Below are 27,125 nucleotides of genomic sequence, written 5' to 3'. Positions count from 1 at the left end.
GATGCTGACTTGAAAACCAGATATGTACTGGACATCAAATAGTCCAAAATACCTGCTGTAGGCTCCCTTGTTCCCTTAAAAATGGCCATCAATACAATGTGAGTCCACTCATATTGATTTTGAAGGATGACTGATGAAGTCTGTATTTTTAATTACTGTTGATGTAAATTGCAAGTGGTTAGAGATAGCTAACATCTAAGCAACCACTTCTGTAGGACAACTATGGTGCTACGAGCAATATTTGCAAGGATCAACCTGCAACATTTACTACTACTGGCATTAGGCCCTCCTGACACTTCATATAGCTCAATTTCCCATGCTTTTTTGAGATGTCAATCCAGCATTTCCTTCTGCTAGGAAAGCTACCCCTGAGGTAGGTAACTTAAGAGGCATCTCAGTTTGTAAATCTGTCCCTCACACCAGGGATGCAAGGTTGAACTAGATTAGCTGTCATACAGTGCCTCAGTTGAGTGTGACATTCTCCATGACACAGACATAAACTGACATCAATGAGAATGCAATATGCATGCAAAACAAGTCTTTCCATCCCTGTATTCTGCCCATCTTTTTGAATACTTCCTTACTCTCCACTAGAAAAATATATAACACTAGGCTGTCCCTCCCCTGAGGTAGACAACCTGACCTTTGGTAGGTTAAGTCTATTCCTCAACTAGCCTTATATGCTCAAGATACTAGCTGAGCCTGGGCCACTGGAAGGGCATATCAGTGCTGCCCTACTTCAAGAGTAATCCAGGTTAGGGATATTACACCATAGATTGCCTTCTTATAGCTAAAACCTATAAGAAAACAGGGCATCAAGTTTTTCCCATCTTCTCCTCACCATCCAGCTACAAATCAACTGGCAGTAAGATTTGTTCAAACATTTAAAACACAGCTCCAGTGTTGGAGGAATCAATCATGATGGCGGGTGGGGGGCAGCAGGGTGCATTCATATATGCAATCCCTCAGGGGAGGGGCGGTAACATAAAAGCGCAGCCTGGGGCTCAACTAATAAGTGTACAGATAATAGCCAGGTCTACCTGTGGGCAGGGCCACTGATGTACAGAATCTATGGGGAAAATGGTACAATGAAATAGTATACAGACTATATGTGTAATGCCTGCCTAAAGGAAAACGTAACATACACTGTGAGATGGTACTGTAGCTAGGTTAGGGCGACAGGGGCAAATGCCTTGAATGCAAAGTGTTGGGGGCACGATCAGCCTATCCAGATCTCTAATGCAATATTGACATTTAAAAGTCAGTATTGCATTTAAGATCAAACCCTAGTGCTGTAGCATTCTGTGTGTGGTCTAAACCATAAGTGAAAAAAAAAAAATTATGTAACTAAAGTTTGAGCACTGCAGTGCTCCATACAGGAAGGGTATAAACTGTAGCAACTGTTTATTACATTTGTAGCAAACTGTTTTCTACAGATTCTTAGAAGAATTTTTTTTTAGGCAAAGATGAGTGCTTACCGCTCCATGCAGACAGGGTATAAACTATATCAACCATTTGCTACATTTGTAGCAAGCAGTTTGCTACAGTTTATAACAAGAATGTTTTTTTTTTTAATAAAATGGAGGAGGGTCAGGGCCATGATACGCAAACAGGACCTGAATAGCTAGGCAGGAGGGAGGGGAGTGTGTTGACCATCTGACCACCTGATTGGTGGGTGTGGATCTGTAATATGCCAATCACTATAATGTGATCAGCTTAATACAGCAAAGTATTGTTTTTTTGTTTGTTTTTTGTTTTGCTCTTCACCTGAAGAGCTGAGGGTGGGGGTGCTGGTTCATGGCAACAGCACAGGACACTGGTTGAGCCAGCTATGCTTCTGTTTTTGAGATGACTAAGACAGAGTTTTGACAGAACCACATGACTAATGCCATATTTTAAGATGTATGCCCAATTCCATAACCTTTAAAGGATGAATGACCACATTTGTAATCTATAAAGAAAGACTGTCCAGTGCATCTCTGAAAAGAAGAGGCAGGACAAAACTAATTCCTCAAGGCTGGCCAGTTCTGAGCTAATACAATAGAAACTCAGCACAATGGATGCATATTCATCTAATATATCTAAGGTCTTGCACTAAGCCCAGTGGGGCTTCAAAATGCTTTCCTGAGCAGCCCAGGAGACACCCTCAGAAAAAGAAACTGTAACTTAAAAATGTCTGAAATATAAGAAATGAATGAATTACTGCTGTCATCTGCACTTGATTATGTATTACTGATTTTACTGATTTGAACCAAGTATGAAAACATTTATAGTATTACTTAACTAAAAGTTAGTATGGCACATGAAGCACATGTGTGTGTGTGTGTGTGTGTGTGTGTGTGTGTGTGTGTGTGTGTGTGTGTGTGTGTGTGTGTGTGTGTGTGTGTGTGTGTGTGCATTTGTGACAGACAGACAGTGAGAGAGTATGTTCAAGCCTCCAAGAATCGCTTTTGATTGGTGTTGAAGGGATCCAGTAAAGTAAGCCACTGAAAATTTCAGTGACAGGAAAACAGTACTATACAGTCATTATTAGTACCACACATGACCTATGGCTTACAAAACTATAATGGCGTCACTTCCATCACTTGCTATTTTAAGTATTCTAAAGTTCTGCATCAAAAATACTCTAGTTAGTATATCAGAATAAGGAAAGAAGAATATACATATATTTAGAAAAATGTCACATTTCTTTACTTCTGTGTTTTTAGGTTCAATGGGCAACTGGAATCAGTCATGACAGACGCATCACGGCTACAGTAAATACTCCCAGTGATTTTCTCATTGGATCATCACAAGACGTTCGAGGGCAAATCAATTTCAAAACCTCAGAAAATGGTAACTTGTTTACCCTATAGAGTAGTGGGTGTTACATGGCATTCAAGAAAATAAACTGTTAAATTGTGTGCACTTTAAATGATCTGTGCTTGAACTTTAGGTATATTGCTTTTCTGGATACCTCTCTGTATAGCGTACACATTTCTTAAGCAGTGTACAATTCTATTGCTGAGCTATATATTGTTATTCTGTTTAAGAGAAACCTTGATTTTGGATGTGCCCTTTGTTCTGTGTTTTGAGGATACTGTAAGTGTTATTTTTATAGCACTTGAGTTAGAGACATTTTAAAATGGTGCAAGACATTACTCTTACTAATGCATAACATGATGGAACAAGGTCTTCTGCATGAATATATTATACTGACAAGTAAAATGTCACAGAAAAAGATGATTTTAAAAAATATATAAAATAATAAATGCCCAAAATGAATTATTTAAGAAATATACCTTTCATGGACTGAGTATCTGTTGCAATCAGCTCAGGATTGAGGTTAGGGTTTTCACAACACAGAAAATCAGGTTTAAAAAGTAGAACAAAAGCACTGTGCATGAATATTTCACCATTTCCCAAATACATTAAAAGTTTATTAAGATTTACTGAAGATGCTGGCAGTTTTCATATTGTCTAAGTTTCACATAGTCCTTATTGTTTCTGAATATGAAATCAAGTATTGTTGCCACAGAAAGCACTCAACAGTTTGGAAACATTACCTTCAAAATCACATGTACAGAATTAACAAAAATGTTACCATGCAGAATTTATTTTTATTGAGGGTAATAAGAAGTCAACACTAATAACTTAAAACTGCAATGTAGCAATAAAGTTTGTTTCTTCGTGGAGGTGAAACAAGGTATAAGAAAGTACTGTTCACACAAGCTTATAGGTATCAGACAGTAATTCAAACATCAAACTTTTTTATATCTATGAATTTGCATCTTTGAATACTAACTACCTTTACAACAAATAGTTTCATATAATTAAAGCAATTTATTGTATTCAATGCAAAGAAATATATCAGAACAATGTATTATGTTAACTCATCCTCTTCCTGCTTTTTTCTAAACTACTGTGAGCATTTAAATTAAAATAAAAACAGAATTTGTGTCCTCATACATCTTCTAGCCTCTGAGCCGACTGGAGGAGGGGCATTGACTACAACTCTGATCTGAGATATATAACAATAAGTATTCTGTTTTTTTTTTTTTTTGCTTAGTTTTACTAGTTATTGCTTCTAGCAATTTATATATGGCACGTTTTATTGCCTACTGCATACTTTTTACTGCATTTTATTGCTATTAACTAATCTGCATGATTAAACTAAAATTGTCTGCCTTACAGGGCCTGATAAATAAGGTTTTTACTGTCACACTGTTTGTAAAGCTTTAGTTTCACTGTGTGAAAGGTATTAATGGAAATTTTCTCTACTTGTTAAGCACCTATTTGTTTGTTCTGATTTCCTGCCAAGGAGTATATCATATAACTGATTTGTTTGCAGTCAAAAGCATTCTGTAAAGTCTCCTTGCTCCTTTATATGTTTAAAACTTTCATTTTGTGGCTCACTGCTGTCCTGCTGTGATAAACATTTCTGTAGTGTTTACTGTCTAAAAGAGTGTAGGCTAGTAGCTTTAGTATTGTTCCCCACCCTCCCTGTTGGTGTCTTGCTGTTATACTTGGTGGCTTTGCAGTTCCCTGCCCCTACTGTAAATTTGATCTGGGACACACCTCCCAGTCGAGTGTCACTAGCTCATTCTACCTAATACAGAGAGAACATTTGAGAAGGCCAACCCACTTAGTTTCCTAATCTTGAATTATCTTCTGCTTCTCCTCTCTCCCTTCCCTTTACAAAAAAATGTTGCTAGAATCTCCCTGTGTTCTGCTTAACTGTAACAAAAAAAAATTACACTTGTTTCCTGCCTTTCCTGTAACTAGTCTAGTCCAGATACAGATTTGCTATATCCTGGACTGTTTGTAAGCTCCTGAGGCCCCCAAGCCTTTCTGTGTTGGAGGGAAGCCTTCTAGCTTATCAGTGGGAGTGGTAAGCACTAGGTAGCCTATCTACCACATAAGGAGTGGTTTTGGCCCAGAAATTGTAGTTATTGGCCGTTTGGGCAGTTTTTCCATCTCTCTCAACTTTCTGATTTAAAAGCCCATATTTGCACTTGTTTCTTTCCTGTAGCTAGTCTAGTTCAGATACAGATTCTTAGTTTAGCACTTGAATTTTCTTATTCATCCACAGCACTTGTTCAGAACTTGTTGTAAGCACTAAATATGCTACATTTACTACAGCACACAACCTTCCTCATTACCTAGAGGAAAACAGTTTCTGTACTTACTTACTTCACTTGCTTAGAGAAAAACAGCTGTTGTACTCACTTTCCTTACTTGTCTAGAGGAAAATAGTTTTTTTATTCAGGCATGTCCAAGGGTCAGCTCCCAGTGTTCTCTCCTGTCTAGCTGATGAATCTGGACATCTTGGGGCAATGTAGCAATTGCCTCATGTACACAGACAACCCTCTCCTCCTACCACCCAACACTACAACCTGTAAGAGATGCACTTTTCTAGCCAAACTGGAGGTAAAGCTCTCTCCAACCAAGACTTAACTTGACAGTCAAGAGGAGAAGGTAAACACTTGCACCACACCGCACTCATCACATAGTCCCACTAAACCTACACCACCAAAATCCACACATAGAAACATAAAAACATCCGCAGAGGCTCTCAATAATGATCTGCTCTTGTTGGTGTGAATGACCTGAGATGTACCCCCCTGGACTACATCAAAAGAGACATGGAAGAGCTATTCGATCTTGTAGCCCAGACAGGTATGACCCTAGCCCTGAGTACCATCCTGCCATTGCCCAGAATGATCCGCAGTACAAGGACAAAATGATTGACTTCAACAATTGGCTAAGCTTCTGGTGTCATTCTAAGGGGATCCAGTATCGGTCTGCCTGGGACGACATGGTCGACAGACCATGATGCTTTGTCAAAGATGGCCTGCACCTGTCACCCCTGGGATTCCGGATACTGGCTAAGGCTCTTGCCACCCCTTTTTTAGGCATGGTTCAAATGAAAAATTCACCACCATAACAGGAACAGGCAAGCAAAAACTGAGGGTAATGCTACTCAATGCTAGAAGTCTAAATCTCAAAATGCACTCCTTCAAGGCACTCCTTAAAATGAATAACATCAATATCTGTGCAGTGACTGAAACCTGGTTCAGGGCTCCAGAGAGCACTCCTGCATTATCAGGCTACAAAACATACCACATTTTTCGGCCACCTAACCTGGACCGGAACACCAAAAGCGGAGGTGTGTCCATATTCATTAAGGATATCCACACCTCAAGGCTAGTTGCTCAGCATAATGCATCCAAGATTATCCAAGTGCAACTAACACTGGGCAAAACTGCAATCCAAATTGTAGCTTGCTACAGATCCCCCACCATGCCCCAGGATTCCCACTCCTCTTTTCTTGATAAACTGGAAAATATTAGGGTTCAACCAAACACCCTAATAATGGGTGATTTCAACTACCCCACCATTAACTGGGAAAACTACTCATGTACCAACTCCTTTGCTCAACTCTTTCTGGAATTCATAAATTCCAATGCCCTGGATCAACATATCTACACACCCACCAGGGGCAACAATATCCTAGACCTAGTCATTACCAACATGAGTGACCGGTGTTCCACACCTGAAGTCAACTCCTTGTTGGTCAGATCTGACCATAAGCTAATCACACTAGATATCCACATCCTGCCCCCACCCCCCATTAAGGAAACCATGGTAAAAAAATTCTCCAAAGTCAACTTAATGCTTCTTAAGACAGAAGTGGTGTACTTCATGACACCCATGCAGATGGACAATACAGTTACGACTGCTGAATCCTACACAAATGCACTCTATAAGCACTTACATGAGTGCATGGATTGTGCTATCCCAAACAGAACCAAGAAGCTAGCCTCCAAAAAAAGGAAGCCAATCTGGTGGTCCTCTGCCATAAACAAACTCTACAACAGAAGGAAGAAACTGTTGCGGAAGAGAGTAAAATCCCATGAGTGGAGGAACTCCCTGGTCAGTCTCAGTAAGAAGCTGAGATCCCTTATAAGATCCTCCAAAGCTAGCTGCAAAAACAAAATTTACACTGATTCTAGGGACAACCACAAAGCATTCTATAGCTATGTCAAGAATCTCAATGGCAACACCCAGATCTGCTCTGAGTTACAGCATAACGGCACAATAATTACAGAATCAACTGATATTGCCAACATCCTGGCAGGTTCAGTGCTAACTTTACCCCCACCCACTCCCTAAAGGGCACATATCTATACAGGAAGAATGCAAAGTCCCTGTAATGACAACTACGCAGGTAAAAGCTGCACTCTTTAAAGCCAAAAACACAGCATCCATGGGACCGGACAACATCCCAGGCTGTGTTTTACATGAACTTCAGAATGAACTGGCTCCCCACCTAAGCACCATGTTCAATCATAGCCTCACGTCAGGCTTTGTGCTAACTGAATGATGCACAGCAACAGTTATCCCACTCCACAAAGGGGGAGCCACCACTGATCCTGGGAACTATTGCCCTATTAGCCTGACAAGCCTGGTCTGTTAGGCTATTGAACATATCATCATGGAACTCATAAACAAAGACATTGGTAACCTACAAACTCTGGACCCCACCCAGTTCAGGTTTGTGAAAGGCAGATCATGCCTCCTGAACCTGATCAACTTCTCTTAGGTAGTCACCAAAGCCGTAGATGAGGGTAAGGTGGTTTACACAGCCTATCTTGACCTCGCCAAGGCTTTCCACACCATCCCCCATTCTGGAATTATAGTTAAACTCACTAAACTAGGTATAAATCCCTACATCACAAGATGGGTTGCCAACTGGCTCACTGACAGAACCTACATTGTAAAAGTTGCACTCTCCAAATATGACTTCAAACCAGTAACAAGTGGAGTACCACAGGGTTCAGTCCTGGGACCTCTCCTGTTTGGTATCTACTTCTCTGAAGTACAGGTTAACACAGAAGGCCTTTGGTTAACAAAGTTCACAGATGACTGCAAACTAGAAGCCATAGTTGAGTCCCCAAATGATGTGGACATCCTACAGAAGGGCCTCACTGAGACAAATGCCTGGTGTCAGAGCCATGGCCTCAAGCTCAATGCCAAAAAGTGCATTGTCATCCCCTTTGGTAAAAACTCTGTACCCATGAACTACCACATAGGCAGCAGTCTACTTAACACCGAATGTGTGATAAGAGACCTTGGGACCCAGGTGGACAGTAGTCTCTCCTTTGATAATCACATCGCCACAGTAGTGAGGAAATCCTTCTATGTGGCACACCTTATCACAAAAGAGTTCTCATCCAGGAAAATAGAGGTCATTGTTCCCCTCTATTCGACACTCATTAGATCCATTATAGAGTACAACACCCTTTTTGGAATGTACCTCACAAGACATCTGCAGCAGCTGGAAAGGCCACGGAAGTACCTCACAAAGATGATTACTGGCCTCAACAGATGCCCTACACTCACCATCTCAAAAAACTCCAGCTTTACTCTGCAGCATATTGCCTAGTCCAAGGTGATCTCTGCCTAACATATAAAGCTATGTCAAACCCAGAATTGTTGGAAATGCTACACCTAAAGAAATCCCAATCCCTCCGTGCTACACACTCTAGGGACCTAAACCTTGTCATCACAATAAACAGGACATGCTGGAGGGATAGATTCCTGTCCCAGAGATGTCCCATACTCTGGGACAAGCTACCCATCTATGTCAAGCAAAGTTCCTCATTAGCACTCTTCAGGAAAAATCTTGATGAGTGGATGGGAAATAGGAAATACACCCTGGGGATCACTTCTGTGGCTCTGCTCAAAAGGGGCACAGGGAAATAGCTTTCTTGGGTGGCATAAGCCAGGGAACCTTGTTGGCTAGGTTTACTTAGGCCCTTGGACCGATAGCCTAGTACCTACCTATGAACCTATAAAGCTGTATTGTATTTGTGATATATAAAACAGCGTAAGAAACTTCTCTGTGTGGAAGATTTTCAGTCCATATATTTCTAGTTAATCACTGTATATTAATCAGATCAGACAATAGTAGTACAAGTAGTGAACGTAAACTCATCTTAAGTCAAAACAAAACAAAAAGTAATAATAGAAAATATATAATTGTACAACATTACTAAGTATTCGAAAGTAATCCAAGCAAGGCAGGCAGTCTGTTTCCAGTCGAAAATCTTTTATTAAGTACACAGACAAGCGATCCAAGTAAAACAAAAATAGAGTAATAATTTCCCCACAAGCTTTCTAAATATATATATACTTTTTATCAGGCATGGGAGTGGTTTATTGTGCTGTAAAACAAAGTGTTATTGGTACACATGTTAAATTCATATCCCTTCCCCCATCAATGTAACATTCAAGCTGGTCCTGCCCTACCTAGTAGCTGCCATAATAATATATAACCCTTATGCACTTTAAATAAAATTTATAATGATGTGGTACCTCTTATTTAACCAAATTATTAAGTAGATTATTAAGTCTGTGATTTTATCCAAGACAATATACTACATGGCTGAAAATATATCAACCTTAGTTCATTTGGCAATCAAAAAAAAATATATAACTATATACATATACATTTTGCATGTAAAAATTAATTTCTATTTTCATAATCCATTGTTAACAAAGATCGCTTTCGTCCTTCTAGACTTCTTCAGGTCTGTGTACATGAACCCTAAAAACCTATATAATTGTATAATTAGTATTGTTATTACACATCATTTTAAATAAAGTGGAAAAAAGAACCAGAAAAAAATAAAAATATGAAAAAATGTATGTATGATGATGGAAACAAAATATGCACTTAAATTTCAACTAATTTAAAATGGTATTTAAAACCAATTTGTAGAATAAAATAAAATAAAATACAATTAGTCATGTAAACAATGTGGCAATTTTCTAAATTCCAGTGCACTTTTAATTCTATGTGAGGAAATTATTACTCTATTTTTGTTTTACTTGGATCGCTTGTCTGTGTACTTAATAAAGGATTTTCGACTGGAAACAGACTGCCTGCCTTGCTTGGATTACTTTCGAATACTTAGCAATGCTGTGCAATTATATATTTTCTATTATTACTTTTTGTTTTGTTTTGACTTAAGATGAGTTTACGTTCGCTACTTCTACTACTATTGTCTGATCTGATTATTATACAGTGATTAACTAGAAATATGTGGACTGAAAATCTTCCACACAGAGAAGTTTCTTACACTGTTTTGTTTTTGGACCCACTATGCTTTAGTGGGTTGTTTTCAGACTTCGGGGATACCACAGAGATTACTTGTATTTGTGATATATACAACAAAGCTATACTTCATGAATGGAAGACACCAGAATCCTGAAAATCCTGCATAATCTCATCTAGTCAGACAAAAAAAAAGAAACTCCCAACCCATATTCAGGGCTAGTAGGTCAATGTGTTTTTTTTTCTTACTGTTCTTGTTAATAGCATAGTTATTTCACCTGTCCCCGGCTTTTGATTCCATGACCATTTTTGTCATCTCCTCCACTCTAGTAGCCTTGTTTCTTGACTCTGTATATTCATCAGTTCCTGTCACTTATCTTTTTTTTTTTAAACATCTTTATAAAATTATCACTTGAGACACAGGCAAACATACATTTATACAAAAGAAAGCAAACAATATTAACATGTTCCCAATTACAAACATTATACATCACATGTATTCTTTTGTACAACTATCAATAATCCAATCTTTATCTCTGTTATAATATTCAGTGCTTCAAATGCAGTTGTTCTAGACTTTGATTTACATCTTTTAAGAATTGCTCTCTTGGCAGTTTAAACTTAACAAGGCTTTACTATGTCTAGGCACCCCAGATCCTGTATCCCAGCTCAATAAATAAATAAATAAAACACCTCCTCAGCTATACCCATTTGCTCACCCAACATCCCCAAATGAGTATTCTGTAGGGAATTTTCAAAATCTGTCAACTCACCACATACCCAAAACACATGTTCTCAGGTATCTCTTTCTTCCCCATCACACCTCCAACATTTGGCATCCACACAAGGAAACACTCTCAACAGTCTGCTTGGGTACACTTCCAAGCAAAATTACTAAATTATTTAGACTTTGTTGCACACCCAGGAGCCATACATGTGTTCTCCCACTGTTTCCTTGTGAATTTCCCATGCAATCTCTCTTCTCAGTCCTTTCCAATCTCCCCATCTGGTTCCTATAGTCATCATGCAATATTTCATATGCCCTACCAATTATCCCCTTTTCAACAGCAGCTTCTACTCCAGATTCAACTAAAAACTCTACCATGGCAGGTCCCCCTCCCAGGACTTCCCCATCCCTTTCTTCCCACCCACACTCTGATACCAATCCCTGAAATAGAAAGCAGTCCCCAGCTTGCATCCAAACATCCTCCTGACCTCCTCCCACTCCATTACCCCTCCCTCTCCAGGTAGCCACTCTCAATATTTCAGTTTCCCACCAGTCTTCTCCATCAAACTGCAGCCCCCCTACCTATTTTTCATATCCTTAACTGCAGTCACCCCATCGGCAAAATCTCCTCTTTCCATTCTTGTGCTGACCCAGTTCCCAGAAATCTTTCTGCCACTCTTTGAATACAATATTTTGCTGCATGGCTGTTGTAATTCTCCTCAAGGATCCACATCCAAAATCTTACTCATTCCTCACTTCCTGAACTCCCCCCACTTCATCATCATCCCTCCCCACCTTGAACCACAGCTCTCTGCTTGTGTTATGTACATGTGTTCCAACTGTACAGCTCTAAAATATCACTTAATATCAGGCAATCCCAAACCAACCTATTCTGTTGGAAGGATAAACCCATCCCACCAAACAGTGTCCTCAGCCCCCCAGACAAACTTCAACAGCTCCCAACCAACCACTGTCCACAACCTCTCCTCTAATTGACCAAAGCATGCTTGACTTACATACAAAACAAGGGACCAAAAGCACCTCCACTGCCCGCATCCTGCTATCCTCATTCACAAATAAAAGCCCTCAGTTTCCCAGTCCCTCCATTATCTTTTGTCCAGTCTCCTCCCACATATCCCTAACTGCCACAAAAGAATCCATCTCAATACATGCTTCCAAATACCCAATTCAGTTGTGTCCCCACAAATATAGGCCTCTATGAACCAATTCATGTGCAGGCACCATAGCCATAACCATAGCCTTTGTTTTATCTTCATCAATTCTATATCCTGAAAAGGACTTGAGACTGCTTCAAAATGCTCCACAAAACAAGACGTCCCCCTCTGGCTTCATCAGATACAGAACATCATCATCTGCAAATAAAGCCATTTATTCTTGACCACCATACCAATTACATCCCCGAACTCCTGAATCCCCTACCGTCTTGGCTAATGCTCCAAACGTACAGCAAATAACAAAGGGGAAGGAGGACACCCTGACCAGGCACCCTTCTGCCAGACATAACCTGTTAGAAAGAACTCCATCCCCACCCCAATCCCTGCCTCCAATCCTTCAAATAATAATAAGGATAATTAGGCTGATGTGTCAGGGAATGCAAATGCCTTCATTGCTCCACTCACAAAATCCCAGCCTACTCTATCAAATGACTTCTCTACAATAACACCCATTAACAACAGTGGCACCCCATTACATTCCACTTCCCCCTGGATCATGACTGCTCTACTAATGTCAAATGTTTGCCTTGCCTCCACAAAACCATACAGATCCATATCTATCAATTTTGGAAACACCCCTGCCGTTCTTGCAACTATTATAAGTGCAAATGATTTACAGTCATGATTTATAATCAAAATGGGCCTATATGAAGCAGGGTCTGATGGTTCTTTGCCATCCCTAGGTATCACAACCCCCACAGCTTTCATCTAAAAATGCTGGTGCCTTCCCAGCCTTTAAAATACTGTCAAACAAAACCTTCTAGAGCCCCATCACCTTCCTCCCTCCTAGCCTCTAAACCTAACAGGAACACCATCTACTCCTGATGACCTCCTGCCCCCATGGACTGATCACACATCACCTTCCCATCTCATCTCCTCCCATTTCAACCATCAACTGTTGAGCCTCATCCACTCTGGACGTCTGCATACTTAAGTCTTCCATAAATATTTCCATTTATACTATTTCTTGATTTGTACATTTCTCTCTGCTTCATATAATTTTTCATAACATTTACAAAATATCACTAATACCTCTACAGAATCTCTGGTAATTTTTCTTGTTATAGGCTCCATATCTTTGGCAACAAACATTGTTACTTTCTGTTGCCTAAGCCATTGTGCTAAAAGTTTTTGTGCTCTGGAGTTATCGAAAGACAGTTGCTTAACAGCAATCTTTCTAAATGCATGCATATAATTCAGATACTCCCCTTATTTTCTTTTTAGCACTCCACAGTTGTGCCTCTTCTTGTTCTGTGAGATTACCATTATTCTGCAATACATTATTTTTTGTCAGCCCCTCTAAATAATTTCTGTTACTGTTTAACCATCTCTCTTTTTCTTTTATTTCAACCCTGTTTTTAAACTCCACTTTTATGTTATTCTACTCTCTAGCTATAACGTCTGAAGAAATTTCCATCTTCCCTAATAGCTCTTGAATAATTAACACTACCAATTCCTTAAATTCCTCTCTTTTTGAAAGGTACATGGCATGGGGAAGTGCCAGTGCCTCATTTATACTTCATTACCCTGCATTTTTATCTTAGTTATTATTAGCACATGGTCTGATATAATTATTGGATGCATGTCAAAGTTTTCAATTAAGTGCACATGTTCTTTTGAATATATAATTTCTGTCTAGTCTAGCCCAGTTGTTGTACCTTGGGAAATAATAGGTAAATTCTCTCTGAGTTCCTACTACTGAATTCACATCTTCCATACCAAATATTTTTATAAATTTCTTCAGATATCTACCCTCTTTTGAGATATTTTAATTTCTAGGTCCCCTTGATACATCCTAACTTTTGCACACCGAGTTCCAGTCCCTGCTTGTAAGTAATATTCCCTGCTGAAAGTGGATTATTTCACCCATTTCATTTTTAAGCTCCATAATAGTGGTTTTAGGTGGAATATAAATGCATGCCAGCATAATCCTCCTTACTACCACAAATCTACTATCATTATCTTTTTTGCTCTATCACTACTGGAGCTTCTCTGTCAATTAGTATAATTACTCCCCATTTTCTTTGCCCCTGATATTCTGTTGGATATCCTTCCTGAAATCCTTTATCAAATCCGCATTCTCACTTCTTTCCAAATGTGTCTCCTCTAGCATTGCTATTTGTACTCTGCATTTATTAATATAATTCAATACTCATACCTTTTTGTCTATACCTGTGAGGCTATTCACATTCCAAAATAATATGGATAGTGTAGCCATTATGATAAGAAGTTATTATTCCCAACTATTATATATGACAGCTTTTTGAATGCCTATTTCCAGCTTTTGTGTTACATGCACCCACTAATGTTTGGCAGATTGATCTTTTATAGAGTTGTTTCTTGTCTTCTCCATTTGAACCCATGTCACATTTTACAAGACATTTTCTTTTGCTGAAAGCCCTCAAATAAAAAAACACACAACCCTGCACACCCCTATAACCTATTCATTAAAAACAAACACACATCATAAAGTAATGAAGTATAACTCTCCTGACAGGGACACTTGTCCTAAATTGACAGCTGCACCCTAGGTATTGCCTAACCTAAAATTAAGGTTATCCATGCATGTTATAGCCTGTGCTACTACTAGCACTAGTTGCTATTGTCTATTCTTGTCTTATCTTTATTTCCCCTCTCAGATGTGAAAAACAACTTGTATACTTTCAGGAAAAAAAGTACACGGGATATCTTTAAATAAAACCGAATTATACACTGTTCTAGTATATGCACTGAAATATTTACGTACCAGGAAAGCTGCTATCTCTTATTCACTTCCAATAATTTTAAACTTTATTTTCTACTAAGCTGCTTCCCTTTGTACCTTATAATTTTATGATTCTCTCAGCAAATAATGCCCAGATCTCTTGAGATTTATTGCCTACACCTATAGTCAGCTTATCTCCATTGAAACATAAGAACAGAATGTACAGCTGCCATCAGCTGCAGACTTCTCAATTCAGACATTTGTTTACTAAAGGAAAACTTTTCATTACATTCAAAGTGCTGTGTTATTTTTAAAAAGCCCACATGCGTACACACAAAAAAATGTTATGCTCTTTTGCACCTCATTCCACACAACCAACAGCCCAAGATTACAGCATATAAACTTAAACATCCCATTGCCCAGCCTTTTCTTTTTTTTAACATTTCTACATTTCTTAAAACTAAAAAAGAAAAACACTTGTTAACTTTAGTATCTTTAATACAACCACAATCACTGAAAAAGCTTTACTATATAACATGCAATTTATATTGTGATTTTTTAATATAAATATTAGAACAAAAATTGTTTTACTTACAGTTACTCTTTTTTTTTTCTTTTTTCCCTTCTAGTATCCTGCCTAACATTAATAACATGAAGTAAGGTATCTGCCTTTTAGTCCCCCACAAATTAAACAAAGTCAACAAAAGTCCAATCTTTCTCAGTCATTTGTTCTTGTAAAGCCATACTTCACAAAAGTCTCACATTTACTCACTAATTCAGTGTTGCTGGTCTTCTTCATGTTCATCTCCATCTCCCAAACTTAGACTCCAATTCAAGTCCAAGGTACTCCAGCTTCTTCTAGTCAACCCCTGTGCTTTTTTCTGTCTCTCAAGCATTTTCCTTTGGAACAATGAAAAATGTTTCACTGGCAAAGTTTCTACCTGCTTTATTCCCCTTCTGTTTTATGGCTCCATTTTTGTTGGATAAACGTTTGTATTTCTTCCCTAGCTTGTTTTTCATGAAAAATGACTTTTATCTTCCAGAAAAATTCTATATATTCAGAAGACAATTAGAGAAAGTTGAATCTCACACCTGCTTTTCAACATTCCCTAATTAGTGGGATAAATTTGCTTCTCGTCTGCCCAGTGTTCAATAAATAATCATTTTCCACAAACACTCTACTGTCTCTAATTTTTAATACTTTGTCCTTTTGCTACAGTTTTGTTAGGATTAGCTCTTTCTGCTGGTGTGATTGCATCTTTACTAATGTAGGTCTTGGCTGCTTTCCCATGCCCAGGTTTGGAGCATACACACAATGTGACCATTCAATTAATAAATCTTGCTAAGGAATACCAGTCCAGTTTGTTTCTTTGTGCTTTTATAACATTAACTCAGCATATTCCTTCCAGTTTCTCTGTTTCAGCAAAAAATCTCTTTTTTTTTCTGTGTGCTTTGTCCTCTAACTCTACCTTTTTTGAAATGGCTCTTCTTGAACAGTCTCATACTCAGCCAGCCTTTTCTTCATTTTGATGTCACAGTTTTGGAGTTTTATCAGTTCTTCTGAATATCTGTTTAAAGCTTCTTCCATTTTTTCAGCCTTTTTGTTATTTGAGTTGATAAACATTGAAGGAGTATCATTTATTTTAATCATTTCTGAGCATATTTGATTTATTTTTCCTCTAAATTACTGGAAGGCATTTCTAGTACTAAAGTTGAAGCTTGAATTGCTTTTTGCTGAACAGCTACAGGATTCTTACAAGTCAGCATTTTCTCATCACCTTTTCTGCCTGATTTCTTTCAGCCTAAGTTTTTTGTTTCTTTTCTGCATCCATGTGGTGTACTTACTAGACACAAAGTGAACTTTACTAAAACTAGTAGAATTACTAGCCCTTATCTTCCATTTTTTCACACTGGGAGAGCTGATGTGTACAGCCATCTTAGAAGACTTTTCCTATAATCGATCTTATCAGTAAACTTCTATTTCTTTAAATCCGACCGTCTCCTAACTTCTTTGGTGAATGCAAATGTCTCCATTTTCTTTCATCCTCCTCCTTCCACTTCATCTTATTAATAGTCAAGTGTTTCTCTTTTTGCTTTTTTTCACTTGACCTCATTATCTACTCATCATTCTTCTTCTTTTCCATCTTCTTGAATTTATAAATGTGCACATTTCTGTAATTCCATATCTGTAAACATGTCTGTGACCATAGTTAGACAGTGATATTATATTCAATGTACTCTATGGAAATCTTTCCCAACCAAGTGAAACCATTAGATAGAGTAACCTGTTTTCATGGGTGACCTAAGAGCTTTGGTCAGGCAAGTGGACCTGGCAAGGATCAAAATTGTATTTGCACTGCTTTGCACATTTAAGATTCAGCCCTTCAAACATAAAGGCATACTGCCATTTTAGTCTTTCCTGATTGCCATTCTTTAAGCATTTGACTATGCAAAATTCATGTCCTTAAATAAATCATTGCAGATAACATTAAGAGTTGCAGGAAGAACATTGTTCTTTATCAGTCATTTCATTATTTCTTGCAAATCCGTGGTGGTACAGCGGTTAGCATTGTCATCTCACAGCAAGAGGTTCTCCCATTCAATTCTCGGCTGGAGCGCCTTCTGTGTGGAGTCTGCATGTCCTCCCCACGGTTGAGTGACGTTTAAAAACATGCAGGTAGGTGCGTGCGTGAATGGGTGTGCCTTCCTTGAAGGTTGGGCGTCAGGCTGGCACCTCATCGCTGTAAAAATCCACCGCCAATCATTAACGGATCGGAGTTCCGCTGTGGTGACCCCTAACCGGGAAAAGCAGAAAGACATTTTATTATTTCTTGCACCATTTTCCCACAAAACTGCTTTCTCCCTAGCCATTTATTTAACGGGGACGTTAAAGTAAAAAAAAAAAAAGAAAAAAACAACTTCCTCAAAACTTATGATAATTCTGTAATTCACATACAAAGATTTGCAGTATGCAGAATTAATATTCCATCTTACAAGCTAATTGTCAAACATATTCAGATCACTGGAAACTCAAAAGGCATGAAGCAACATTTTATCATACAACCTGGACAGAATCATATTTAAACTCATTCCTGTGTATTTGTAGTTGGTCTGAAGAAGTTCTATAAAACATTCAGAATGAAACTGCTCATCTTATTTTCTGAATAAATTATTCACTGTAGAATGAGTAGCTAATTTTTTCTTTAAGTAACAGCATTTAGACAAGAGGGAATGAAGGAGTCTGGGAATCTTTAAGAAAGCATATTATCAATGGGTATTTGGCTTGACAATGAGTTGCGGTATATATGTGTGTGTGTTTGCATCATCAAAATTTAATCTTTAACACACTTTTATATGTTTGGTTTCAGACTTGTTCATGTGGTTTTGGTAGCAATGAGGTTTAACTTGTGTATACTGCATAAAGTAATTGCAGTTTCTTTAGCTGTGTAATTTCCTAGGAATCATATACACTTCTTCAAAAACACTGTTTTGGTTTCATTTCTAGAGAATTGTACACCTATAGCTAAATCATTTTATATGTAGTACAAATCGGTTTACCTTCATTTGTTTGAAAGGTAAATAACTGAGTCGCCTTTTGTGCAACTTGAAATATCGTAAAACAAACAGACCCTACAAACAAACATCGAAACTGATATCTTAGAACTTGAAAATCGACCATTTTCGAACTCCAAGAAAACAGTATATGCCCTCTGACATTTAAAAGATATCACCGGATGTCTCCAAACAATGATATGCAGGGGGGCAAGCCCCCCTGCACCCCCCACATGTGGGGGGCTGTGCCCCCACACCCCCTGCTACTTTAATATACTAACTCTAAAATTGCACTACAGTCAGGGAAGGGGTACATATTCCAGTTGCCACTGTACTGCGAACTGCACTCAAAACAATTAATTACAATGAGCGAATGCACACTGGCATTCGCTCATGTGCAATTTCGAACATTCGTGGTTCATCAAAACAGACTTTGTCTGAACATCCTTTCACACATCTGCCATCGCAGATGTGCACGTCAAACATTTGAAGGTAAACTGTGCAAATCACTGCATTTCAGAGATCAGTAAATCAGTTTTATACATCCAATATTTATTGATTTGTATATTTTTAACACAGAAACAATGTTACCATGTGGACATATTCCTGACCAATGGAGATAGACTATAATGCTACCAGTTCATGCAAACTGGAGCTCACATCAAACCCAAACAATTTTAGGTCCATCATCCTGACAAGTATGTTGTTGTCTTTCAGCTTTTCCCAGTTAGGGGTCGCCACAGCGGAACTCCAGTCCGCTAATGATTGGCAGTAGATTTTCACGAATGCCAAGGTGCCAGCTCGACGTTCAACCTTCAACAAAGGCACACCCATTTACGCATGTCTTTCAAACGCCCACCCAACCGCAGGGAGGACATGCAGACTCCACACAGAAGGCACTCCCTGCACTCCAGCCGAGAATCGAATGGGAGAACCTCTTGCTGTGAGGCAAAAACGCTACTGCTGCACCACCGCCTGACCAGTATAATATGTAAAGTCATGGATATAGACATAATGGAAGTTATCTGAAATATCACAGGAGACCTATTTCTTTTTAGTTTAGAAGATTATAAGTTTATTAAGGAGAGATACCATCTTTTGAATCTCATAGCATTCATTAACAAGATAGCCACAGCTCTTCATGAAGGATTGAAAGTATATACTGTGAATTTTGTCCTTTCTAAGGCATTATACACAATTTTGCATAAGGGAATTACTGACAAATCAAAGGCATTAAATGTCAAAAAGGAAAACAACTTGATTAAGCAGTAAGTCACAGCAAGTCAGGCTGGGAGATGATTGTCATTCCAACAAGGTGTTACAACTCCTATCCCACATTAGAGTCTAAACACTGGGAAAGTACTGAATACAACAATTAGCAATGTTCCAATATGTAGGAATACCCTGTTTATTTTGTACTACATCAGGGATCTTTGTCAGGAATGCACTGATAAGGCCACCAACCTTTGCAAGGCTCCTCCATCATTGCTTGGCTCAATGTGTCCTGAGAGCCTCTCCCTGCAAACTGTATTAAAGCTTTCATGGGCTGCCTTCAAGTGTCTCCACAGCTCTCTGTAGTGCTTGCCAGTTTTTTCCATCATTGTGCAGCTCAGCAAACCCTGGGTAATCACTCCCTGCAAACTGCATTAAATATCTCACAGACTGCCATTTAGTGCTGCTACAGCTGCATGTAGGTGCAATTCTCTACCAGCTGATCAGATGCTCCATACTGCATTTTATTAGCCCAGGATTGTTTAGTGATTATTTTATTAAACTATATGTACTACACTTTTAATATTCCTCCCTCAGCTGTAAAAGTATCTGCCTCACTAGTTACTGTCATTATATTGGTCTACCTATCCCTTTATCTTGGTTAGTGCTCCTGACTGCTGTATCCACATGTTCATAGGTTGACAGTGAGGTACTAAGCAATCAGTCTGCAGACTATTATAAGCCTAGCCAAAAAGAATATTCAAAAATTACCTCTATCCTCAAAGAGGGCAAGACAAGATAGACTTAGGGAGAATTTAAGGCTGCCTATACAATTATTTAGCTTTACCTTGAAGGCGTCAAGAGTCCTATTCTGCTTCACAAGTTGTAGAAGTTTGTTCCAGAGCCGAATGATATGATGGGATATGAATTTATTATGTCAACATCTTATTTATTCTAATAATGAAGTTTAGTTCCTTTAACAGAGTATTTGAGGTACCACTAGTTCTGCGAAGGAGTATGAGGTCAAACAGCCTTTCTTACCATGAAAGACCAACCCCCTAAACACAGATCTTCATGAAGGATTCAGTAAGAGACTGAGTACAAAGAAATGTCTGACAAGCTATCTCTCTGCTGATAACTAAAATTTTTGAGGCCACTGATTTTTTTAGTTATGAATCTCTGAGGTCTCATACGTTTTGCGATATATTTAGACAAATACATGACAAAAGGTGCATTACATTCAATAATGGGGAGATGGTTTATTATTTATTATTATTTTATTTATTTAACATTTGTTTACCGGGAAAGTCCGACTTGGAACAACTCAATTTTCAGCAAAGGCCCGGGGAGAAACACTCCAGATGCATGTCTTTGTAATGTGGGAGGAAACCAGAGCACCTAGAGAAAACCCACACAAATGCAGGGAGGACATGCAGACTCTGCACAGAAGGCACCCCAACAGAGAAAAGAACCAGAGAACCTCTTGGTGTGAGGTGACAGTCTTAACTGCTGCACCACTGAACAAATTCTTAACTTCTTGATATAGTTTAGATGTAGAAGATTTGCAGTTATGTTTCATTTTAGTGACTATTGTAAGTTCATACTCAACTTTGAGCTTCCTAATGGTTCTCCTAAACTCTTAGTTAGTTTGCTTAAGTGCATTCATAATGTAGATAGAATGATACCTTTTATAAGCATTAAGCAGTTTCTTTCTCTTGCCTTATAGCTGACTAGTAGGCATATGTCTGTAATACACTGTACTAAAGTGGTTTTGTTTTACCCTTTTATCTGTCTTATCTGTCTGTCTGTCTTTGTTCACTGGGAAAGCCTGACTGGGTAAAGTCCATTTTAAGCAGAGGCCCATGGAGAAAAGCTCCTGCTGAAACATTTAAGATACTCTTGACAAAACAAATATTACAAAGATATATTATACAGACAGTTCTTAAAGACATCTAACTAGAAATGGGTAATTCTGTAGAGATACTACACAAAGATAACAGATATTTCTTCTGTGGTGACACTGTATATAATAATATTAAATTCCAAATATAAAAGGGTCTATATTATAAACTTGAAGGTACAGAATGTCGACAACCTTTTCATCGACACATATGTGTCAAACATCCACTTCAGTGAATGGCCACATCATAGATTTCTTTCCAAGGGAAAGAACTCAGTAGGCCAACTACGCACAACACAATATAACAAACACTATGAAAAGGGAGGCTTTGCCCCCCACAACCCCCGAACTAAATATACTAACTCCGAGATTGCACTACACTGAGGAAAAGGAGAGATTTAAAACAATGGCCAACCAATTTCTTTCCCTTGGAAAGAAATCGAAGATGCAGCTGTTCGCTGAATTGGACGTTCAACACATATGTGTCAATGAACAGGTTGTCAACAATTTGTACCTTCAAGTTTATAATATAGACCCATATAAAACATTTAGTATGCAAACAGTTCACTGTTACACTTAATGTCAACTATTTTATCTTCTGTACTGTAGTTTCTCTTACCTTCACAGTTCACACTACCACTTAGACTGGATTGTTGCACTACTGTGCACGTGTGCAAAGAATGAACAACTCCCACTGACTTGGGAGCTGTAGCCCATTTTGAAGCTAGTGGAGGTGGAGTAGTTGAGGAATACAGTGGGAGGTAATCAGACAGTTTATCTCCATCCTCTACTTTACCAAGCACTTTAACCCCTTAAAGGTTAAACAAGAATCAATGCATCTTATGAAATATTCAAACTAAAAATCGTTCTATAGACTGAACTCATAACTTAATCAGCTTAACAAAACACATAATAAATCACCTACAAAAACCAAAAATTCTGCTAGCCCTGTTAATAATACTGCAAATATCCAACCTGAGAAATATTTCATCAAAACATAACTCATATTATAACTCCCTAATGTTTGGTATACTTCTCAGAAGTTCAAGCCAAAATTAAAGGGCTGTGGCTGACCAGGTTTGGGGACGACTGCAAACTGGGGGTAATTATTGAATCCCCAGATGATATCAGTATACTTCAGGAGGGTCTTATACAGACCAACAATTGGTGTCTTAGTCACAGTCTCAAACTAAATGCAAAGAAATGCATCATCATTCTCTTTGGTAAAAACAATATCCCTTCACACTATTAAATTAACAGCAATACCCTATGTACCTATGAAACGGTAAGGGATCTGAGATAACAAGTAGACTGCAACCTTAATTTTGATCACCGTGTGTCTACTGTAGTAAGGAAGGCTTTCTACATAGCACACTTGATTAGCAAAGGCAGCACCTCTAGAGCAAAGGACATTATAACCCCTCTATACTTGTCAAAAATCAGGCCTATAATTGAGTCTAATGCCCCTTTTGGCATGTACCGTACAAAGCACCTGCAGCAACTGAAGAGACTTCAGAGGTTTCCAGCGTATGCCTTACACAGACTGACTAAAGTCCCTGTCACTATACTCATTATCGTATATACTTCTTAGGGGAGAATTATGCCTGGCTTACAGAGCAAACTCCTATCCAAACCTAATAAATTTGCTGCACATCCATAAATCAAACAGGACTAGAGCCACCTGTTCTATGGACCTAAATATTCCCTGCAACTTGAATAGGGCATGCTTGAGGGACAGATTTGTCTCCCAGTGCCTGCCATGTCCATGGAATAGACTGCCAATTCATATGAAGCAGAGCACCTCTATGACACTGTTCAAAAGGAACCTGGTCGAGTGGATGTGGCACCATAAATTCTTACAGGGGATAGCACCTACAACCCTCCTGGACATGAGTAGTCATTACTAAATGCAACCCTGGGCATTGACTAGAGTATCATTGATATTACATTTGGATGAAACAGCTAGGCTTGAAATGACCTCCAGGTCCATAGCCTAGTAACCTCCTACGAGCCTCCTAAAGATCATAAAACCAAGATTTTTATTTCTTTTCTATATTACCCACAAAGAAACAAATGGACAAAATGAAAAACATAAATAGAACATTTCCAATTTTATCAGCCACCACAATTAACAGCACTGTTTATCTTATTTTCAGCCCTACCACAGAAGTAGGGCAACTCAAAAATCTCCTCATTTAAAGCCATATTCCTCATTTATAATAGATATGATCACACTTAAAAGTCTTCTAGTACAAAGTCACCTAGAAACTAAACCTGTGCGGCACAATACTACAAATAAAAATCACCAAGCTCATATTAAAATAGCTCTCACAAATGCAGCTAATATGGTAAATAAACTAGAACAACTCAAAGATTTTTTCTGCTTACATACATACTCCAGGTATCATAGGAGTTAGAGAGTTTCAACCAATCTGAGCCATTATGTTCCAGAGAACAACTATGTTTTTAATGTTTGTCCTGAAAACAGACTGTGCGGAGGAAGAATGGTACTAATAAACAACAATATAAAACCTTCCCTTAAGGATAAAATGATCTACAAATAAAAAGTACCCAACTACCTATCAATCAGTATTCAATTTGAAGGGTTGTATACCATCTTACTTGCCTTGGCATATCCTCCTCTTAGTAACCATATCAAATTCCAACACTTGATAGGTCAGGTACTCCACAACTTCATAACATTCAAAAATATTTCATTCTGGTAGACTTCAATCAGATAGATCCATGCAAAAGCATATTGTAGAATTTCCTTGTTGACAATGGCTTTATCCAGCCTGTTACAGAACCTGCTAGACCAATTTTAAATTAAATAATCATTCACTCACTCACTCCTGGGCCTCCGTTTTACCAACATTCTTAATAACATCACATCCACCTCCATATGTCCTCCTTTTCTCAGTGATTACTGCTCCATCACCCATAACCTCATCCAACCATCCAACAACAAAAAAAAAACTCCAAAACTAGTCATGCAGTTCAAAATCCCAGAAAAAAATATATTGGCATTACAGCAGGAATTAAAAAAGAATAAACTGGGAACCTACTATTTCATACTCTGCCTCCTCTCCCTAGTAATAACAAAATTAGCAAGTCTTATATTCCTACAAAATAAATACTCCTCCAAAGTCATTCAACTTATGAAAACAAAAGTTTTGGTAAACAAAAGAGGTACTAGTTCTGTGCAAGCTCAGTGTCTCCAGTTAGATACCATATAAAACAGCCTCCTCTCTAGAAAACAGACAGAAATTTATCACCATAAGGAACTTTGATAAAAGAAGTCAAAAGACAACACAAAACTGTGTACTCGCAATCATGCCAAACTGCCCTTAAGAATAACAAGGAATATTTTTGGAATTTTTTTTAGTAAAATAACTGGATACTCATCCTACAAAAATCCATTAATAGGTAATGCTACATCTTGCTACTCAGGTGTCTTACCACTAACAGACATCCTTAATGTATTCTCAAGTTCTTCATACCTCTACATCAAGCAATACCCTTAACCAGCACCTTCCTCACACTTCTACACCAAACAATACCCTTAGCCAGTACCTTTCCAAATCTCTACACCAAAGCATATCCTTAGCCAGCACGTTCCTCACACCCTTTACACAAAATAACCTTAACCAGCATCTTCCTCAGATACCACTTTACATTCCTGCCTTCTATTTCAATATAGTAAATAAAAAAGCATTGCAGTTCTTATTGATCATCCCAGCTAATGGTCACAATTATGGCAGATGGTGTACATGCATGGCTTCCATTTCTATGCAAGGCTCACATTGTCTGTCCAATATCTTTACAATATGTGACTAACCAAAAATGTCATGCCACTTCTAAAGGAACAAGCAATTTTAAAACTCATTCAGAAAGTTATCAAACCAAACTCAGCAAATTATTTCAGTCCTATTTATAGTCAGTGAAGGCAAAATAATTTGAAAAAAATACTATACTTTCAACTTAGTAAAAAAAAACACTATAGACTCTTAAACAACATGGTTTCAGGTCACAAACATGCTAATTTATTATGGCTAAAGATGACTTAACAGGTTCAGTATTCACTGATCTAGCCACAATCTTTGACTTGAGTGATCACCTGTTATTATCTAACTCCTTTATTATACCAAGGATCAATAGTCCAGCTCTTCCTTGACTCAAATACTTTCTAAACAGATGCCTTACAGTTCATTTAAGTTCCACAACCTCTCCCACAGTCTGTCTTATTACAGGAGTTCCTTGAGGATCCATTTAGCTCCTTTTCTAGTCTCACTTTTCATAAATGGATTATGAGCTGACCTCTTCAACATCCTCATCATCTTGTACACTGATGACATGGTGATTTGTAGAGTTCACCATTCACACAGCCATTATCAAAAAAAAGTTGGTGCAAAACTTCCAATACTTCTCAGACCTGCTACAAAATAAATTAATTTTAAATATAAAAAACTGAGATTTTTGGAACAAGACTTCCTAGATTACTGAACATTGAATAGTGGCTTAATTCTGGCTCTCTCGGTCTGAAAACAGAAGAACAAAGAAGGCCAGTAGACCTAGATTCCTGGGTAGATTTCAGTAACTGGCTAGTATGTGCACTGCCTGGATGACAGAAAAAAAGAAATATAAAGGATCTGGAGGAAAATCAGCTACAAAAGGTGAGAAAGAAACACAGACTGGGAGAAATACTGCAACTATTCGGCAAGAAGCAATGCAAGGTCCAGATAATGACTTCCAGTAACCTAGAAGAGAGTATAAAGCAGCTACACACAGACCTGGTTAAAATAAATGAAACACTGATGGAGTATATCAATACAAACAATAAAAAGCTGGAAAAAATGGAAGAAGCTTTAAACAGATATTCAGAGAAGGTGACAGAACTGCAAAACTCAGATTGAAATGAAGAAAAGGCTGGCTGAATATCAGACTACACAAGACAAGATGTTTAAAAAAATAATAGAATTAAATGACAGAGCATGCAGGGAAAACCTGAGATTTTATGCTGTACCAGATAAGTTGGAAGACACAGACTGCATTAATTTTATAAAAGCACAAATAAGCAACTGGACTTATATTCCACAACAGGAACTGTTAATTGAAAGGGCACATTTTGTGTATGCTCCAAATGTGGTTACTAGGAAACAACATAGACCTTTACTAGTAAAGATGCAATCTTATCGGCTGAAGGAGTTGATTCTGACAAAAGTGCGGCAGAAGGACAAAGTGCTAAAAGTCAGAGATAGTAGAGTTTTTGTGGAGAATGACTACTCATTGTACACCAGGCAGAAGATGAGTAAATATATTCCATTATTTAGGGAATGTCAAGAAGCAGGCTTGAGATTCAAACTGCTGTTCCTAGACATCTTCAAAGTGTTTTTCCCTGGAGGGACAAAATCATTTTTGATCAAGTGCATGCTAAGGAGGAAATACAAAAGTCTGTCCAACAAAGGGTGAGATGTGTAATAGAAGGAGGTTCTGCTTCATGGTCTTCTGGTGATGAGGACTACAGAGAGACTGCTTCAAAGGAAAATGCCTGGCAGAAGGAAGGAAACATATTAGTCAACTAGAAGAATCGAGAATATATTGGAAATGAAACAGAGACAGGATTTGGGAGCTGGAGATGAACAGAATTAAAGCTAGTAACTTGGAAATTGACAAATGTGGGAAGACAAAGCAAT

At 38.2% G+C, this 27,125-nt stretch overlaps 1 protein-coding gene across 1 annotated transcript in view; it reads left to right on the top strand.

Moving 5' to 3' along the window:
- TMED6 (transmembrane p24 trafficking protein 6) overlaps positions 1 to 27,125 on the top strand; it is a 77,410-nt gene that overhangs the window by 10,097 nt on the left and 40,188 nt on the right. Inside the window, exon 2 of the mRNA XM_044081584.1 lies at positions 2,709 to 2,835. Coding sequence (XP_043937519.1) covers positions 2,709 to 2,835 — 127 coding nt within the window. The remainder of the gene's footprint in view (positions 1 to 2,708; positions 2,836 to 27,125) is intronic.

The sequence above is a fragment of the Protopterus annectens genome, chromosome 8.part1 (genome assembly GCF_019279795.1).
Source record: "Protopterus annectens isolate FY-2018-M chromosome 8.part1, PAN1.0, whole genome shotgun sequence".
NCBI lineage: Eukaryota > Metazoa > Chordata > Ceratodontiformes > Protopteridae > Protopterus > Protopterus annectens.
The sequence above is the reverse complement of the archived record's forward strand: the minus strand, read 5'-3'. Positions and strand labels throughout refer to the sequence as shown.